Genomic DNA, 19,649 nt, shown 5'->3' with positions numbered 1-19,649 from the left:
CCCCCCCCCCCACACACATCTGTCATCCTTCCCTTCCATATCTCACTCTGCTTTTTTCTCATCTTTTTACCTCTTAATTATTCTTATATCTCTTATCAGTCCTCCTCTCTTTCCTCTCTTTTGTGGCAGAGCCCTGATGACAGAGATGGGGATGAGAACGGAACCCTGGATCTGAGCCAGGCTGGAGGGATGGGGGAGGGCAGTGGAGGCACAGTGTTGACCCCCCTGCAGCCCATGTCACCCCAGCGGCAGGCCCTGCTCAACAGCCAGTGCTACCAGATGAGCACGGCAGACTGCTGGGACCTGCCTGTGGACTACACCAAGATCAAACCCCTGGACGAGGACCACAAGGAGGTACATGCTTTTAGTGGCTAACTGGTTAGCTAAAAAGGCAGTTGGTAGATGAGTGATAGTCATAGTAAGATAACAGTTTTCTGCTTACGTGTTCAGCCCACTTCCAATGCAATCCATGGGCAGAGATTTCTGCTCAGTCTTCCCAAATTGTCGTTTCTACCGTAGCCAAGCAAAAGGACCTATTTATAATCTAAAATTGTTTGACTGTGACATGTAAATTGGAGCACAATTTAGTAATGTCTAAACGGTTGCTTTGTTCTTGTGTAAACCTTAAACAGTAAACTGGTAAGGGAAGCTGTATTTTCTCCTATTGTAGTGATTTGAAGGATGGTAGGCTGTTCCTTTTGAAGGACTGAAAGGACATCTAGTGTAGAGTGCGGGTACTGCATGCCTTCACTTCACTGGAGATTATTGCTTGAAAACGGATTTTCCTCTGTTAATTAATTACTCATTCATGAACCAACAGACGTGAACTGTTGTTATTATTATTTCAAAAGGGAATTGATGTTTTTGCTAAATTGTTGGGGAACTTGAATGAATGCAAATTAGGCTGTATGAGATTTTGTGCTCAGTGTTGTTTTGTGCTAGTGTTATAAAACATGGTATTCTTTTAATGTGAACTGCGCTGTATATTATGTAATTACTGGCAGGCTGTTGTACTGTTCTTCCCTTTTATACTGCATCATAACATACTCTGAAATCTTTCTTTTTTTTCTCCATCCTCATTTTCAGGATGACCTGGACCCCTTTCAGGATCTATTGGAAGACCAGCAGTATTCAGGAGACATGTCCCTCCCCAGCCCCAAACACAAATATGCTCCCTGCAAGGAGAGCAAGAAGGAGCTCCTCACGTAAGCTTAGCATCTACCAAGATTTTTTTTCCGCTTCTTTTTTTATATTACTGTGTCCATTAATACGAGAAATCAGTACTTTTATTCAGCTAGGTTGCACTGAATTGATTAAAAGTGAGTAAAGATACAATGCTACAAAAGGTTTGTATTTCAAATAAATGCAGATTTTTTTCTTTTTACTTTCTGTTCATTAAAGAATCCTGAAAAAAAAATTTTTCCACAAAATATTAAGCAACACTGTTTTCAGTATTGACAACGATAATACATATTTCATGAGCACCAAATCAGCATATTAGAATGATTTCTGAAGGATCATGTGACACCAAAGACTGGAGTAATGGCTGCTGAACATCACATGAATCATACAGTTTAAAATATATTCAGATAAAAATATATAGAAATTTTGAAAGTTCTTTCTTTATAGAAATATAGAAAAGTTATTTTAAATTGTAACAATATTTCACAATATTGTTGTTTTATGGTATTTTTGATCAAATAAATGCAGCCTTGGTGAACATAAAAACTTTTTTCAAAAATATATTTTTAGTGCTTTTTTTATGACGTTTTTATTATTTTCTCTGATAAAAGTGATATTATGTTAAAATATTGATGTCAGTTTTATTTAGTCCATCTCTCCTTTGCCTCTTCTATTATAACAGTTTGACTGAATTAAATCCCAGCTGCTAAAATGATTTTAAATGTTTCTATTAAAAATATTAGATTATCATATTATCATATCATCTTGGACTTACGATATAAGCAAAAGTTGTTATTTATGAATGTCATTTGTAAAAATGCACTATTGGCAGGCAGCCATGATTAAATAGTTCAAGATCAAGTCAGTATTATTCGGCTGGTGATATGATCTTAGCATCCATGTACAATAAAACAGCTTTTTAAGGCTACTAATAAAAGTTTATATTATTTTCAACTTATTAAAAAGTACAATTCATTTATTTGCATATATAACTTTTTAATGAAAAAAGTGACCCTGAGTGCACCTTAGTAGCTTTAATAATGCAGCTGTTCTAGTAAACCATGCCTCATGCTTCTAAAATCCTTTCTTAAGGCTATCAAGCTGCCAACTGGCTGACAAGGGCATGCGTGGTATGATGGCATCTAACTCCCAGGATCTGAAGTAAGCCCTCGCGCTCTCGTGTTTACACGGCACCTCAGCTGACCCTCAAAATGAGGTCTGTCTGCAGGTTACACTAATCTGTTTCATGATTTCATTGCTTGCAGGTGTCCCACTCCTGGCTGTGATGGCTCTGGGCATATCACAGGCAACTATGCCTCACACAGAAGGTGAAGATTCACAAATATGCACATTAAAAATTTTATTTAATACTTCACGTAACGTTTTGGCCACTAGTGGATTCAAAGAAGTGCAAAGAGAAGCCCTTGGCATTTTTTGGTAAATGTGTTTCTTGCTCTGAAGTCTGTCAGGTTGTCCCCGGGCAAAGAAGAGTGGTATTAAAATAATGCACAGTAAGGAGGACAAGGAGGACCAGGAGCCAATCAGGTGCATTTTTTTAATTCCTACAACTATTCAAAGTGACTGAAAGTTGAATATTGTTTGTAGTAACTTACAGGAGGACTGAAGTCGAAATCGACTACTCAGGACAATTGCAGAAGGAACTTCACTATGTGTGTGTGCTTATGTGTGTGAACTCGTCTCTGCCATGCCCAATGTCTTTAGGTGTCCTGTGCCAGGCTGTGATGGCCAGGGTCATGTGACAGGAAAGTATGCATCCCACCGCAGTGCATCCGGCTGCCCACTGGCCGCCAAGCGTCAGAAAGATGGTTATGTGAATGGAGCGCCTTTCTCCTGGAAGTCTGGCAAGACAGACGGCATGGCCTGCCCCACCCCAGGCTGCGATGGCTCAGGCCACATCAGCGGCAGCTTCCTCACCCACCGGAGGTACATGAGTGTATGAGCGTTTCAGGCCACTAAATAGCAAGAAATCATTTTCTTAATCAGTATTTTTGCATTCATTTTAATCTAAATATCTCAGCATTCTTAAAACAAGATATATTTTATTGAGAAGTAAAATGATTAACTTATTATTAAGTAAAATTATTGTTATTGTTAACTAAAACTAAAACTATTGAAAAATTGCTTTCGGTAATTGAAATAAAAGCTGAAATAAAATAAAATATAAATATTAGAAAATAAAAACTTGAATGAAAACTAGATATGTTGCTTTGGCAACTAACTGAAATAAATAAGTTTAAAGTACTAAATTAACTAAATCTAAAAGTAAAATAAAATAAATTAAATCTGAATGTAAATTTTTTTTTAACTAATAAAAATGACAAAAGCACATGGCAAAATTAATAAAACTTTGAAAATATAAAAATGGTACCCTTTTGGCATCTCAAGTTTATTCTTAAAATAAGAAAAACAATTAGCCAGTGGGGTAAGAAACAAAAATACTATTAATTCAAGATATATTCTCTAAAACATGTCTTATTGTCATCAAGTTCTGCTGGTAAATGTATCTTGTTTAAGGGTTGTTTAAATATTTTATTTGAGAACAAAGATGCTGATTACAAAAATTATATTTTACAGTGAGTTTGTACTTTCGAATACTTTGAAGCAATAAATGCATGTGAATCAGTTAAAAAAAATTCCCTTTAAGCAGTTTTAATGCAGCAGGCATATTTTCTACATACATTCTCAAAACCTGAGGAAAGGGTTTGATTTGCAAAGTAAATCAAGTTTAGCCAATAAACTAAATGAAAAAATGCACAATATTGCACAATTATTTTCTTACCCCTTTAAAATTATGTTACATTTTGTCATCAGTAGAATGTTTAAATTGGATAATTAAAATGATCTATTTCTTTTGTTTTTGTTTTTACACATCGGTAGTCTATCCGGTTGTCCCCGTGCCACATCTGCTATGAAGAAGGCAAGGATGACCGGGGTTGAAATGCTCACAATCAAACAGAGAGCAAGTAAAGGTATGTCATTTTATATCATTTAAATTACTTGCCATCAGTGGCATTTTTTACATTGAATTTCTCAATGTTCCCTTCCAGGCATTGAAAATGACGAGGAGATTAAACAACTGGATGAAGAAATCAAAGACCTGAACGAGTCGAACAATCAAGTAGAGTCAGACATGATAAAATTAAGGACTCAAGTAAGAGCAGTTGCCATCTATCACATCAGGCTTTGGCCATGCGTTCAGTCACAGAGATGCCTTTGTCTCTCTTTCTCCCTCCTGCCAGATCACCACCATGGAGACTAACCTGAAGTCCATCGAGGAAGAAAACAAGACCATAGAGCAGCAGAACGACTCGCTGCTGCATGAGCTCGCCAACCTCAGCCAGTCCCTCATCAACAGTCTTGCCAACATCCAGCTTCCACACATGGTAAGAGCCAAAAGACATGTGGCCTCACATACACACTTAAAAATAAAGGAGTTTTCACACTGATGCCATAGAAGAGCTATTTTGGATTCCCTAAAGAACCTTTCAGTAAACAGTTATTTTTTTCTAAATATGAAGAATATTTAAATAGTCTGAATAACCTTTTTCCGTTATAAAGAACCTTTTGTGGAATGGAAAGGTTCCTTGGATGTTAAATGTTCTTCATGGAACCATCAATGCTGATAAAATAACCTTTATTTTTAAGAGTGTAAGGGTAAAAGAATATATATATATACAATATATATATATATATATCAGTGAAGTCAGGATAAAAATGTTTGATAGTTATTTACAATCGCAAAAATCTGAATCAATTCATAATAGTTATTAAAGTTTGTTAATATATCAATAAATGTTTATCTGCTTAGAATAGTCTTTTAGACTATAGAGTGCCTCTTGTTGAAAGCCAGGGCCTGAGTTTGCATTTCAGACAGTAGGGATGAAATTCCGGTTTCTATTGTTTCTCCCATCTGCTTCTTTATGTCTGTTGTTGAGTTCCTCGCGGTTCCATATGCTTCTGTGCTGAGGTCACTCCCCTTTATAGACCATTGTAGAAAAACAACCTCCACTCCAACAACTGCTTTTCAGTTGAGTAACAACATGGCCGCTGTGGATCAGATTCTCCCACACGATCGAATCACAGTGCCTTCACATACACATTGAGCCGGGGCACGATTGGACAAGCCCCGTTCAAATGTGACAGCCATGTTAGTAAACAACTGAAACATGTCTTCCTGAATATGGCTCCTGAATTCTCCACCCCCACTGTTGATGGATGCTATTTAGAGTGGTCCTCAAGCTGCACTAACATCAGACGACTGTTGCCTGTTCATGTGTCATGCCTCTCAAGCAGAACTTGGTCTTCTGTACTTCCACTTGTAAAGTCAAGTATGTCAGTTTTATTGAGACCACTGACCTCTGGCTTTTAGCCAGGCTAATAGTCTTTTCTCTACACCTCTCCCTTCTGTAGAAACCGATGCCACTGAAAGAGGCCCCTGTTAAAAATTACTGCTGTTTACAGATGCCCCACAGAGTAAGAGATTTATTTTCCATAGTCTAACTTTATCCTTCTCCTCACTATCATTTTCCTCCCCCTAGTCCTCCCCCTTTTGTAACAGTACGATGTGTATGCATCACGAAGGTCCATAGAGTGTATCAGTGCCACACATATTGACATAATCCACTTCAGGGAATAGCAATAAGAAAGCTGGGGTTGCAATATGAGCCATATTTATTTTTGGTAGTAAACTCATGTTATTATCGTAAAACACATTATTTTATCAGGCACAGTGATGCTCATCGATATCTGTCTGCTATTCATGGCGATCTGTTTGATATCACTTGTGAATGCCAGTATTACCTACATACTCATGAGCATGAAATTCACACCAGTGCATGCATACATAATGTATGTGCATTAATTTTTGTTATCCATCAGATATATATTTTTATAGACAGTGTAGACTTAAATCAAGCGATTTGGTGACCATTTTAATGTGATTGGTCAAGCCCTGCATTTCAGATGTAATTTCTCTAAAACCCTAGCTTATATTTAGCTTTAAAGGCAGCTTGGTGGGTTCATTCCTCCCTAAATATCTCCTCTTTCCCCTTCCCTTTCTGTCTTAAGCCTTGATTGTGTGTTTGATTGAACAAATTATGCTTGGTTTGTTTTTCGACCTCCAATGATCCCAATCTGTTCCACAGGAGCCGATGAACGAGCAAAACTTTGACACTTATGTGAGCACTTTGACAGATATGTATACTCACCAGGACCAGTACCAGAGCCCGGAGAACAAGGTCCTCTTGGAGAACATAAAGCAAGCGGTTCAAGGCATCCAAGTGTAGCTTTGCTATTATTGGCCGAGTAATGGGGTCATGTGATCTGAGCGTTAAGAAACAAAAGAAACCCATCATGTAAAAAGTATGGAGAACTAGTATGATTTTTTTTGCTGCTGTAATTTATTGTATTATTTGGCATTATTTATGATTCTGTTATGCTTTTAACAAAAAATACATAACTTATTTGTTGCCTTGCTTTAAGATGACGACTGCCAATGGCAAATGTTTTAAGGAACATTCATGTTTTGTAAATTTTTCATATGACCTGACATAATGTGATGTACTGTTTATAGCTGCTAATGTATGCACATTTTAGTGTATATGTATTTATTAATTGTAAACAAAAACCATCCATTATTTTAAATCTAAAGAGGTACAGAGGGGATACACTGAGGGAATGTAAGGGCAATCAGCTTCGATCTGAGCTTCTCTTTATGGAAGTAATGGGAACTAATGTGCTGTGCAGGCTGTTCAATGGGTGTACAGTGGTTCATTTTTGTGGTTCGATTTTGGGTACATTTTGTAAAAATATTGAGAAACATTGTCTTTTGGTTCTGAAATCATATTTATAGTGGTCAGTGTGGGCACTCTAATGCAGTATGTGTATTGTTTTTATTTTTGCTTGTTTGTTTAGTTGTTTTTTTCTTTCTACTTTTCTCTCGTTTTAATTCCCAAAATAGATGGAAAAATAGAAAAAAAATTGTGAATGCAAACATCATGACACGGAAACTTACTGGTGTAAATCCCAAGAAATATTACAAAGCTTTTCAGATATTTTCAAAGTCCATTCTCTAAATGTAACACCCGGCTGGTTGAGGCCAACAACTACAGAAAATTTCAAGGAGACAATCCAACATTAATTATTAATTTAATGATCGTAAAATGTTAGTGGTAGGTAGTATGATAGAATCAGCAATATATGATAACGAATCAATCATTTATTTAGATATGGGATGCAAAAGTTTGGGTATATGCAATTTCTTATTCTTACCATAGTAGAAAGCTGATGAATCTTTTTACTAAATGTAAAGTATTACGTTTTATATAAATCTTTTAATACAGTCATGTTTTAGGGTTTACACATGGGTGATCAAGTCCAAAAGGATGAATGCATTATGATTTAACATTTCTCATGTTCGATTTTGCACAGGGACACCTTTGTTTCCATGTTTTGGTGTTTTTATTTGTTTCAGGAGACCAAGGAGGTGCCCAGACGTTTGAATTGTGGGAAGTTTTTTTTTTTTTTTCCTTTGAAGGAAGTAAATCTGTGTGTGAATGTTAGTTTATCGGTGTGCTGGATATACAGGGTTAATGTCACCATCCATACGTCATTGTGTCATAGTAATGGAGCACTTGTCTTGTAGATTTTGTCCAAACAATCATGTAGAGATTCATCTGGTCACGAGTGCACAACAAATACGACTATATCAGCAATGCAAACTCATCATATTACAATTAGTGAACTCCAATCAGTTATATACAGTATTAAGAGAGGTCCGCTTGCCTTCTGTGGTAACCTGCGATTCACTTTCATTGCTTATTTTTTACGTTTCTGAGACGTCAGTGGCACTTTAAGCTCTAAGAATTATGGAAATTGAAGCAGTATGCATTTTTGATAATTAAACGATGAAACGGCGTGGCACAGGTCCAGATTAGGCTACAGTAGCGTGTGGGCAGTTTCAGGCGTTCGGAGGGTTGATTACTGACATGACCAGTTCATATTAGGCCTACTCCATAATATCTTAAGGACATGTACAATTATAGTCTGGGAACCCCCTGTTCATCTTCACTTAGTCAAAGCCCATTCAAAGCATCAAGCAAAGTCACAAATAGGGCTGATTTGTGAGCTAAATATTTAATCGAGCATGAGTCCAAACTGTCACAGTGATTTTTAGTGTGAAATGACTCTGGTTGTTGCTGATGCTCTACGTGGGGCTTTGTTTCTTAAATCTATGATTTTGTATTTTTATTACGGCTAGCATTATGTTTTCCGAGAGCTCATGCAAATGGTGCTAGTCACTCTTATTTATCATTCTGTAATATCCAGACATCTCTTCCCCAACCACAGCACATGTCTCTCTCTGAAAGCTTTGTGTATGCAGCTTATTTCCAAGATAGCCTAACGCTTTTTCAACACTGATAGCAAAATACAATATCCTCTCATCAACTATCATAACTGATTTGACAGGAAAAGGGATTTTAAGCACAATTCCGCTGCTCATTTTCAGTTGGCACATATTGTACTATCTACTTCAAAGGTTATCTGTGACTATTTAAATAGAAAACTCTATCTATGGTGTCACATGCTTGAATGCAGAATACATTTCTTATTAATAATTGTGAAATCATCAGGTTACAAGTTTCCATTTCAAATGGATTTTAATTAACCATTTTAAACCAGGATTTTTCTATAAAAAAATAAAGAAAGAAGCATAGCTTTCTTAATGTCTCTTGCTCTCTTCCTCTATCCAGCTCTTTAGCTATCTTTTTCGCTCTTATTTTATTTTTCAACCACATGGCATGATTTCTGTTGGTATGATACTTTTTTTTTTTTTTTGCTCTAAGTGTTTAAGATCACAAGTTGCAGTGATATTTAATTTTGAAATTGTGAAATTTGTACAATTTTTATCATGCTGGTGTTGACATCTCTTACTCAATAAAACTTGTGTTGCCACATTACATGTCCCTTTTATTCAACATATATGTTCGTAATTGCATTTTTGAATGATGTTACATTGGTTTGCATCAAGGAGGTCTATGATACCTGGAGTAAAAAAATGAAAAAAAATGAATATGCATTCATCTCTGTGGCAGTTGCATGTACAGTAGGCTACGTGACCTGGAGGCTATCATCTTTGGTCAAGGGTGTTCATGTCATGTGACTGATCATGCTTCAAAGGCAGCAGAGATGGAAAAATCAGTCATTACAGTCCCTTACAAAATAGCCCTGCAGAAATTATGTTACGCTGACAAAACATCTAAGGAAATACTAAAGATTTTTAAGTTGCTTGGAAATGTGTTTATTTTGTCAGAATACTCAAACACTCAAATACTTTTGAATAGCCCTTAATAATGACAAAACAGCCAGATAGGAAACAGGTTAGATATCTTGTTAATTGTCTTACAAATATATGTTCTAGCTAAAATTAATAGTCACTGATAGTCTGGTATACACTTTATAGAAAGATTTTCTATTTATAAATGTTTATAATATTTATAAATATTTATCTATAAATGCATTACAACACTGGCTATACATTTTTAGAGAGTAGAAGGTACATAATACATAACATGAATGACCCATAGCATATGTAAGTTTGCCCTCTAGTTTGTAGGGGGGGAAATGATTTTTAGTTATTGTAAAATACAAAGATATATTTTGTATTTTATGTTTTTGAAATGTGCTTTTTCAGAAATATACAGAGCTTTTAAAGTCAAAATTGCTGACTTTTTGTCATGGAAAAAATGGAAGTAGTCCCTGAAAACGTTTGACACGAGCAATTAAAACTAGCTACAGTTATTTTTACTTGGAAGTAAATTATAGGCTTGACTCATGAATATTCATTAGAACATTAATCGAGACCCCGCAGGACAATCATCACGCATCTTGACAATGACCTTTTTCATATTCATGAGCCTAGGCGAGCTCCAGGTCTAATAGGCCTATTTGTTAGGATTCCCATCCGTCCTAATGGCAAGAGGGACTAACTTAACTGCCGAATCAGAGCAGGCAAATCTTGAACCGGTTGTTGGAATATAGCACAAGCATAGGTCCACAGTGTGCAATGCTGTGGATAGCCGCCAGGGTGCGCAGGTTTCCAACCTATAGTCACATGACACAAACTGAAGATGTCTGCGACAGAAGAGGACACGGAACTCAGAGATCTACTGATCCAAAACTTGGAAAACAGCGGTGTTTTGAATAAAATTAAGGTATTTGTCCTGGCTGTTTCGAAACACGTTTTAAGCCATTATGAGGCTGGAATAGTTCCTGTCTCATACGGGACATATTTTGTTTTTGTTTTTTTAGCGAAGTGTTTGTTAGCATAGTGATGCTAAAGTTGTTATGGGCAACAAATGGACAACAGCCACTGGTGTGACAACATTGAGTGATAACACTGCGCTGTTATATAACCCTCAGCTACTAAAGATGAGACTTAGGATGCCATTGTTTATCTTGGCTGTATTAATATTAAACAACATGTTTTCTAATAAACCGGCAAGGCTCCAAAGTCTTGTTTTATTTTATTTTGGAAAGGTGTTGGACTCACAGGTATTGAGGGAGTCATCTAAAATGATCAGGCAACAAGTAATCTGGTTTAACCTGTAATATGATGCCTTTAATGAGCTCAGCTGTACCTTTTATAACTGCAGTTATACCGTATCTGTACATAAAAGTGCTTCTTTACTAACTGCAGCTTCAGTAACATATCTGAGTTTTGAGCTGTTCTGATCCTCCATGAGTCTGTTTGGTGCCGTACTGTTATAAACATGTCTGAATAAAGGACATATGAAGTGAAGATAGGTCTCTCTCTCTCTCTCTCTTTACAGGCAGAGCTACGTGCAGCTGTTTTTCTTGCCTTAGAAGAGCAGGACAAAGTTGAGGTAATTATAAATAGTTTTAATGCATTTTTTTTAATTTCATCATAAATTGTATCTTTTGCTGATTAAATGCTTTTATGTTAATGGTATGTTTTTGCATGAACATTATTTTACTTGTGCAAGATTCAGTGTGTCATATAGATGTCAACTCTTTTAAATAGAATAAATCACCTCTTGTGAATGAAAACCTGAAAAAGTCCCTCAACACAAAGGATGGTAAGTATGAATTCCATTAAAAAAAGGTCTGTCCTTATTAGTTTTGTCTGTCTTGTTTTGATGTGATGGTGATTTGGGTTGTGATACACAACACGATTTTTAAAGTCTGGACAGATTTTAAAACACTAGGCATAATACACTTGCCAAATGGTTACAGAAAAAAACAGATATCATACACTTAATGATCAAACACTCAGACTTTCAGGATGTTCTGAACACAACAAGCTCATGCGGACACATGCATCTCTTTGCTAGGAGACGCACGAGAAATGACAAGATGTGTTCTAAAATCAGCTCAAAATATCAAACATGTTAAATATTCTCTGACTGGATGGAATCATAGACTAAAGCCCCGTTCACACCAAGAACGATAACTATAAAGAAAACGATATTAGCGTCCACACCACACTCGTTACAGCAGGATGGAATTTGATTGGCTGTCAATGTTTCTATCGTTCATCAGCTGGAAAAAAATCGTTCTGAAAGTGATTCCAACGATATCGATTCTCTGTGCCTTTATCGTTATAGTTGTAGTGTGGACTCTGCTATTCTTTAATATTGAGAACGATTTTTATAACTATATCTTTATCGTTATCTTTATAGTTATCGTGCTTGGTGTGAACGGGCCTTAAAGCTAAAAAAAATTGTGCTCATCATACACTACATGATTTTCTGCTAAATTTATTTATTTTTGATCTGATGTTTTGCTTACATTTCTCTTCTTGTAGGTCGCTTGGTAGCAGGTCTTATCATTGACTTCCTGCAAGTCTTCAATTTAGACTTCACCCTAGCGGTGTTTCAACCTGAAATCAGTACGGTATGTCAGTGTTATATAATATACAACGCTGTAAGTGATACACAGTGTGAAGCTGTCATTCAGAAATTCATTTAAATATTTTTTGATTGATTGATCTGAATGTGCTGTGCTATGTCCTTTGTGACCTCATATCTCTTTCATCTGAACTAACGTACCCTACTATGTGTTATTCAGCTCAATGGGATTGACAGTCGTGAAACTCTGTCTAAAGAGCTTGGCATATCGGAATCGGAGGTGAATAAAAACACCCCTCTCCTGCTAGAGTTGGTGAAGAGGGGCCGGCATAAGGACAAGACCTCCATTTTCACAGAGGTGATATTTGATGCTCTGCATTTCAGCCAATCGGATGAATTCATGTCTTTCAGATAGCATGACTTTCTCTCTCTCCTGTCTTCCATTTCTCAGGGAGATCGGTTGACTGAGAGAACTTTTCCCAAGGTACTTTTCCCACCACTGGCTGGCTCAGGTCCAGTCCATGTTATCTGTCGTGATCTCTCTGTAACCTGTTTTTGTACCCACACATACAGTAAGCACAGGTAGGGTTAATGCACTCTCAAGAACAGATCCAGTCACAGACTAGTAATAGTGCTAACCTACTTATTTCACTTGTGGTTGGAGAGCACATCTCGGGTTGATTCGTATAACCAGTTTACCCACACATCACAAACCCCAGGCGAATTATTCAGGTCACACAAGGGAAGGATGATGTAAATGAACATCTTTAAGTGCTGCTGCAAAAAAAGGTTTTCCTGTTAAGATACTTGTGCAAAACAAGCTTGTCCTACTTCTAGACATTTTGTCTTTTTTTGTGGGCACCTTACGTGCATTTGTTGAATCCAGCCCATAGCGCTGCATGACTACTGTCATGTCAGACGAGACTTCAAATGCTATGGTTTCATAATTGTTCATTGTGACATCCTGTCTTGTTTGTAAGTGCACAACATGACTGTCCCAAGCATGTGATGTATATTACAAATTTGTATTAAAAAAATAAAATTGTATATTCATTTTAAATATTAAAATAATCTAAGAATTTCAAATAATATAGGAGTTAAATGTGACCCTGGACCACAAAACCAGTCATAAGGGTCAATTTCTCGAAATTGAGATTTATACATCATCTGAAAGCTGAATAAATAAGCTTTCCATTGATGTATGGTTTAGGACAATATTTGGCCGAGATACAACTATTTGAAAATCTGGAATCTGAGGGTGCAAAAAAAAATCTAAATACTGAGAAAATCGCCTTTAAAGTTATCCAAATGAAGTTCTTAGCAATGCATATTGCTAATCAAAAATTAAGTTTTGATATATTTACGGTAGGAAATTTACAAAATATCTTTATGGAACATGATCTTTACTTAATATCCTAATGCTTTTTGGCATAAAAGAAAAATCGATTATTTTGACCCATACAATGTATTTTTGGCTATTGCTACAAATATACCCCAGCGACTTAAGACTGGTTTTGTGGTCCAGGGTCACATATATTGATTTTCTTCTTAGTGTAATCTGCAATGATTGTAGTATTATTTGTGAATGGTTTTTAGGAATTGTTTCCCCGTCAAATTGCTGATGCCCGCAAGAAATTTGACAGTCATGACAAGGTAACTTTTATTATTATTTGTATTATTAATTAAATAATAATTCATACAATATACTATTTAATATATAATTGTTCATTTTGAAATGCTACTATTTTGACGGTAACATTCATTCGTTTTTAGTTATTATTGTGTTATTAATTGTATTACTACTATGGTCATAATAAGTCATTTTAATTATTATATAATAATAATTTGGTAATTAATAGCTAAATTAATATATAAATATAAAAACCTTTGTGAGTAATTTATATCTTTTGATTTTACAGAACAGAAGTGGTGAGATCAACAGAGATGCTGTTGTTGTCGTTTTCGCTGATCTTTTTCCCCAGTTCAGCAGGTTTGTTTCAGCATTGTGGACTCTGAATGCCACAAACTCTAGGAAATGTCTGAATTTACTGGTACTGAAACCCTCATTTTTGTAATGACTGAAACTCTTTACATCTTCCCACATTGTTGGTTTGCTCTTCTGTAATCCTGTCTGGTTGACTTTCTTGACGTTGTGGTCATGGCCTTTCTCATGACTTGGGAAAGAGTGTATTTCAGAATAAATGTTTCTTAATCATTATTAAAGATCAATTGATTGTACTTAATGCACTGTAGTTTTAGCCATTTTGGTTGTAGTTACTATGAATGGCCACGTATTTTTAATGACAAATATGACTAATATTATTAGTTGACTAATATTTTTATTTTTTATTTTTTTGTATCTGCAAATAAAAAGAAACATGCTGGACAGTTACGTCACTGAGGAATTTAGAGCCAAAGGCAAGGACACGAGCAATAGTAAGTATTTGTGATCTTGTTTAGTTTTCCATTATTTTAAGGGATGCAAATTTCATGTGTCTGGAAGTCTTATCATTCATTGACAAATAAACTGCAATATTTGCTAATGGAGTTTTGTCTGCCACTTCTTTCTTAACTTTACGTAGCTGTAGACATTCAGGACTTCCTGGGAATGTACAAATACTTTTTCATACAGTGTCGAAGTGTGGTGAGCAACCTTGAACACGTTGCCATTTCTTTTAGCACTCCTTTTTTGTGATTTCTGTAATGAGGCCTGGAATATCGTTTATAGGTTACCAGTGAGAGTAGCGATGCACTTTACTCCTCAAGTAAATCTACTGAAGATAGAATCTTTTCGTCTTCCGCCAGCAAGGTAAACTGACTTCCTGTCTTTCTTTGTTTGTTTCTCTATCTCTGCTTATCTTTCTCTCACACACTTTCCTCTCACCTTCTGTCAAGATTATAACCTCTGATATTCTTTGTGTATCAAATGAGTTACTTTTTGTCGGGTGTAATATTCTGTCTTTCACCTACCTGTATATGTAAAAAATAACAAGCCACAAAGCCACAGCTGGCTTTTGTTAGCCTGTTCATGTGCAAAACCGGCAACATGTTATTAAAAATGTTAGTTTTATTGCATGCACAATTTCCATTCATTCTACTTTCATTTCATCCAGCTCCTTAAGTTGAACCCCAGAACATCATTCATTTATGAATAGAAGATGTGTGGTGTAGTATTGGGTGTCTCATGTTTGATTTATCAGCATATCTTTTATCGTTGGTTATATCTTAGATGGTGGGTGATGCACAATATCAAATTCATGCAGTCACTGAAGTTTGACTCACAAAGGGGAAAGGGATTTTACCAGAGTGTAGGCAAGTGCCTATGACCTGCACAGAATGTAGTGTCACACATCATATATTAAGCTCTTAAAAAATAAATGAATAAATAAAAAATTATATATATATTAATTTATATTTAAAGAAAAATTATTACTTCATTGATAAGAAATATATATGGTTTCTTCTAAATGAATTATTTGACAGTTATTCACTATATTTATTCCACATACCATACCATTGGGAATTTCAAACATATAATTAATCAATTAATTAATCAAGAATTTTTATGCAACCAAATGATTATTTTAGATGAGGATTCTTATATACATTTTCTTTAAGAATTTGAATTGTTTTTATTATGGCCCTAAATGAACAAAACAATTTCTTAATTCTTAAATTAATTCCATCTTCCTATGTCTCTCCAAATTACATTAAATGACATTTAAGCATCATATATGTTTTTTACATACTATACCATTGGGAAATTCAAACATACAATAAATGTATACTTATAGATATTTTGATTCAAATTTTCCAAATCTTTATGAAAGTTACTCCATGTGTCAGATTCAATTTTGCATGCATTTTTGTTGCATGTAGTAGTTGTTTTTTTGTGTGTGTTTGTATCCTACAACAGTTGCTCCTTTTTTGTTTTGCATATATTTTTATTCTGTTCACTTCATCCATATCCGTGTATGATTTAGTGAGGGTAGCATGTCATTGTTGTAAAAGGGAAGCTGATGGCTGTATTCTGGTGCTCAGATACCCAGGTATAAAGGATTTGTTAAGCACAGTTCAGCGCAGGAAGAAAAGGCTGACCCAAAGGTAAAGCACACGTGCGTCAGCTCTGATACAGGAGCTTTTGATCAGCTCAACCATGTGGCTTCCTTTAGGTCTCACAAATGATTCATAAATGGGTGGTGTCTAAACACATTTGGCTGTTGTTAGGTAGATGTGACAAAATTATGATTTGTGCTCCTTCCTGTTACTGTTATCACATGTGCAAGTGGAAGTTCATGTCCCAAGACTAAATTACTGCTTTATATTCAGGATGCAAAAAGCGCTTATATGTGAAATGGTGCCAAACGTAGCCCATGGTTGAATTGGAACCATCTTAGCACTTGATGTAGTAAACTGGCTATTGCAGAGCAGATTTATGCTAATACACAATACAAATGAGATCAGTCGTTGCAAAAAGATGTAGAGCAAAGATACTGACAAGGCTTTCACTAATCACCCAATACTATTGTGAAAATAAATGAATTAACACTTACTAACACCTTTTTATTAACCAGATTCAGCATGTGTCGTCTAACCCCTTGCCTTTGGATGTGTACACTAATTCTGAAACATTTCATCTCAAGTAAAACCTTTCTTTTGAAAATTGACCTATACAAAGTAATAGATCGATTTGTGAGTGGGTTGAATGCCGCAGCATTTTTCTTAACGTGGGCCAGTCTTTTTAACAACCTACTTTTCTTGTAAGTTATGTGAGATGCTCTTTACTTTGAATCTTTTAATCGTCTACTCTTAGGAATTTCCAGATCAATTTTACTTGAGAATGTCATGTTTTAAAAGCACTTGGTCAAAGGGAACAAATTTTTCTTTGATTTTTATCTCATTATTTTAGCTCATTATGGAACCTTACATTTGTACACATAGCACTTAATCTAAAATGGGCAGCTGTTGGTTCCAAACTGAATCGTACAGGCAGTAACTTTACACGAACATAGCAGATTATGCTTATTGTTCATGTTGATTGCATTAGGTGAAATCTGGCGCCTATGGCCTTGTGGTGTTATTAGAGCATGTTGATAATATTGCGACTTTCCCATAGGCCGGAGACAGAAGACCTGGTGAAACACTGGGGCCTCAGAAGAACAGAGGGTCTGTTCAAGTGTCTGAAGGGTCAGAGGAGGGATTAGGTGATGGGAAAAATCTTCCCACCACACTGAGGAGAGCACTGGAGGATGAGGATGAAGGAGACTCGTTCTTTGATGATCCTCTTCCTAAACCTCAAAAGACCTATGGCTGGTAAGGATACCTTCACTAAGAGAAATCATCAATTATGTCTTCTCTTGTGGACCGGACACACTGACAAAGTAACAGGAAGGCTTTTTTTTTTTTTATCGAAAGTTGAAGATTTGAGGTGACACGAGTGACAAACTGTTGATGTATAGGCATGCCACTTAAAAATAAAATGAAGAAATTAAAAACAGTAGTGTGAATATATAAATCACTACTTAAATTGACAAATAGTGTTTATTTAATTTGTTTACAGTTTTAGTTAAATGTAACAATAAAGTACTACAAACATTTTTTTATTTCTACAAATATTGCCAAGTGTAAACTGTCCAATGGCATGTTTTTTTGTTGTTTTTTTAATGCCAGAAAGAATACCATTTAGCAAAAGGATAATGAAAAGCAATTTGTAAATGCTATATATAAAAATTAAAATAGAAACGTCAGTGTGAAATGTCACTTGTCATAGTTTGACACTCATAGTGGGAGCAGATTTCCATTCAGAGCTTTGAACAAGGACTGTTTCAGTGCCCACATGTTCTACTGAGACTAAAAGAGCAAGTAAAAACGAAATGATCTGGCACCTTTGACTTTAATTTCAGAAGCATAGATCTGGGTTCTTCATGTTTTTGAAGCTCATAACTGTAGTTCATTTTTTACTGTGTAAATATGACAGGCTCCCACCCTTAAGTCACAATTCTGCTCTTAGTTAAAATACAGAGAAGTGCTTTTATTTTTTCTGACCAGTATCTTCTCCTTTTTACTGTTGTCTCTTAATGCTGCACGTGAAAACAGTGGTTTATCTTTGGCAGATAAGCCTTATTCAGGTCAGAAAGAGTAAGTACTTCCTGTTTTCATTTTGTATTCGCATTTTAGTATGATTTTGACTATGACAGATAACGGGTAGATTTTGGAGCTTTGTTGTATGTTGCACTATGTCCCTCTTTTGCTTTTTGTAGCTGCTACTCTCTTTCCCTCTTTCTGTAACTGTGTCTGTGCTCTGTATGTGTCCCCCCCGTGAGAAGTCAGCACTGGCAGAGGGAAGGAAGCCTGTCAGGGCGATCCTTATCCCAAATGAGGAGGGGCACTAGCCTCAATGAGTGAGTGTGCATGGAGTGATCACACTGCCATTCAAGCCCACTGCATCCATCTTAACCCATGGGTGCAAAATCAGGCTGTTTACTCCAGTTGGGGCTGTTCATGTTCATACAGCAGCAGAATACTGTGGTCAGTCCAGTTTTACAGAGTTAACTACCATTGTATTCACACACACTTTGGATTAAACAAGAGTAATAATCGATTTCAACATCTTAAATGGCTCCCTTAAATTATCAAGACTCACAACCACATTTAATAAAACGGAGTAAATGTTACATTTATTAAATAATGTCTTGTTAAATGTGATCAAAAAAATCAATGTTATGAACATAGCAATTTTTCATATTTATTTTTGTCACTTTCGTTACAAGTGTTGATTACAACTAGCTTGGCTTTGTTCGTACAAACAATATTTGATCCACTGCTGAAAAATATCAAATGAACCAGGGGTATCGCTATATATAAATTACATTCAGTGCTTATATATATGTGAAATGTAATTATGAAATAAGGATTTATTTAACATTATCATTATTTTGTTATTATCCTTATTTTTATTGATTTCATTATTTTTACATTTTTTAAGCTATCAATGGTAGAGTTGCTAGATAAAAAAAAAAAAAGAATCATTATCATAAACATATCATTGACATCATATGGCTGCTTATATCGCTTATGCTTGTCTATTAATTACCCAGCCAAGATCCAGCGATGTCCCTGTATGAACACGACTTTTAATAAATATAGTTGTCAAATACTGTCTGGGTGAATGTGGCCATTATTATACCATAACATTTCAACCTTAACACCATTACCTGATATTGTCAAAAGGAAAATCCAGCAACCAAAATTACAGGAGTAGTGCAGTGACTACAAACACAATTGTGTGTTTTTATTTATTTTTTTTACCTTTGCCCTTCTCCATTTCTTTCCTTCTCTGCATTTGCTCTGCATGTTTTCTTTATTTCTCTCTCTCTCAAATCGAAAGTTGAAGATTTGAGGTGACACGAGTGACAAACTGTTGATGTATAGGCATGCCACTTAAAAATAAAATGAAGAAATTAAAAACAGTAGTGTGAATATATAAATCACTACTTAAATTGACAAATAGTGTTTATTTAATTTGTTTACAGTTTTAGTTAAATGTAACAATAAAGTACTACAAACATTTTTTTATTT

General features: G+C 35.6%; 2 protein-coding genes and 1 long non-coding RNA gene across 7 annotated transcripts in view; 2 read left to right on the top strand and 1 right to left on the bottom strand.

Moving 5' to 3' along the window:
- LOC107601686 (myelin transcription factor 1-like protein) overlaps positions 1–9,116 on the top strand; it is a 59,489-nt gene extending 50,373 nt beyond the window's left edge. For 3 of the 4 annotated variants that reach the window (XM_016293954.1, XM_016293960.1, XM_016293947.1), the window contains 11 exons: positions 130–354; positions 1,087–1,205; positions 2,275–2,343; positions 2,448–2,510; positions 2,644–2,727; positions 2,905–3,126; positions 4,081–4,172; positions 4,251–4,354; positions 4,443–4,586; positions 5,614–5,676; positions 6,348–9,116. In XM_016293954.1, the coding sequence (XP_016149440.1) occupies positions 130–354; positions 1,087–1,205; positions 2,275–2,343; positions 2,448–2,510; positions 2,644–2,727; positions 2,905–3,126; positions 4,081–4,172; positions 4,251–4,354; positions 4,443–4,586; positions 5,614–5,676; positions 6,348–6,488 (1,326 nt within the window). In that variant the 3' untranslated portion in view covers positions 6,489–9,116. The remainder of the gene's footprint in view (positions 1–129; positions 355–1,086; positions 1,206–2,274; positions 2,344–2,447; positions 2,511–2,643; positions 2,728–2,904; positions 3,127–4,080; positions 4,173–4,250; positions 4,355–4,442; positions 4,587–5,613; positions 5,677–6,347) is intronic. The other variant, XM_016293967.1, reaches the window with a different exon arrangement.
- Positions 4,717–11,422, bottom strand: LOC107601724 (uncharacterized). The gene is made up of 3 exons (XR_001610972.1): positions 11,413–11,422; positions 10,790–10,796; positions 4,717–4,786 (listed from the first exon to the last, which is right to left on the bottom strand). It is a non-coding gene; the product is annotated as an uncharacterized lncRNA (long non-coding RNA).
- On the top strand, positions 10,262–18,941 carry LOC107601711 (FGFR1 oncogene partner-like). 2 transcript variants are annotated; one of them, XM_016293976.1, is made up of 15 exons: positions 10,262–10,415; positions 11,034–11,087; positions 11,246–11,300; positions 12,029–12,117; positions 12,292–12,429; positions 12,523–12,555; positions 13,668–13,724; positions 13,991–14,061; positions 14,446–14,507; positions 14,654–14,715; positions 14,800–14,880; positions 16,113–16,175; positions 17,188–17,384; positions 18,168–18,209; positions 18,398–18,941. In XM_016293976.1, exons 1-15 carry the CDS (start codon positions 10,332–10,334, stop codon positions 18,474–18,476), a joined length of 1,167 nt encoding a protein of 388 aa, XP_016149462.1. In that variant the 5' UTR covers positions 10,262–10,331; the 3' UTR covers positions 18,477–18,941. The 2 variants fall into 2 exon arrangements, with proteins under 2 accessions (XP_016149462.1, XP_016149471.1); XM_016293985.1 differs by lacking the exon at positions 16,113–16,175.
- The last annotated feature ends 708 nt before the right edge of the window (positions 18,942–19,649 follow it).

The sequence above is a fragment of the Sinocyclocheilus grahami genome, unplaced genomic scaffold (assembly GCF_001515645.1).
Source record: "Sinocyclocheilus grahami isolate Dianchi unplaced genomic scaffold, SAMN03320097.WGS_v1.1 scaffold15.1, whole genome shotgun sequence".
Taxonomy (NCBI): Eukaryota; Metazoa; Chordata; class Actinopteri; order Cypriniformes; family Cyprinidae; genus Sinocyclocheilus; species Sinocyclocheilus grahami.
The sequence above is the reverse complement of the archived record's forward strand: the minus strand, read 5'-3'. Positions and strand labels throughout refer to the sequence as shown.

What these genes read in the sequence shown, in the direction of transcription:
- LOC107601711 (XM_016293976.1), top strand. Translation starts at nt 10,332, where the DNA reads ATGTCTGCGACAGAAGAGGACACGGAACTCAGAGATCTACTGATCCAA. An exon ending in AAGAGCAGGACAAAGTTGAG is followed by an intron (nt 11,088 to 11,245) that starts GTAATTATAAAT and finishes TCTTTTAAATAG; the next exon opens with AATAAATCACCTCTTGTGAA. An exon ending in AATTTGACAGTCATGACAAG is followed by an intron (nt 13,725 to 13,990) that starts GTAACTTTTATT and finishes TTGATTTTACAG; the next exon opens with AACAGAAGTGGTGAGATCAA.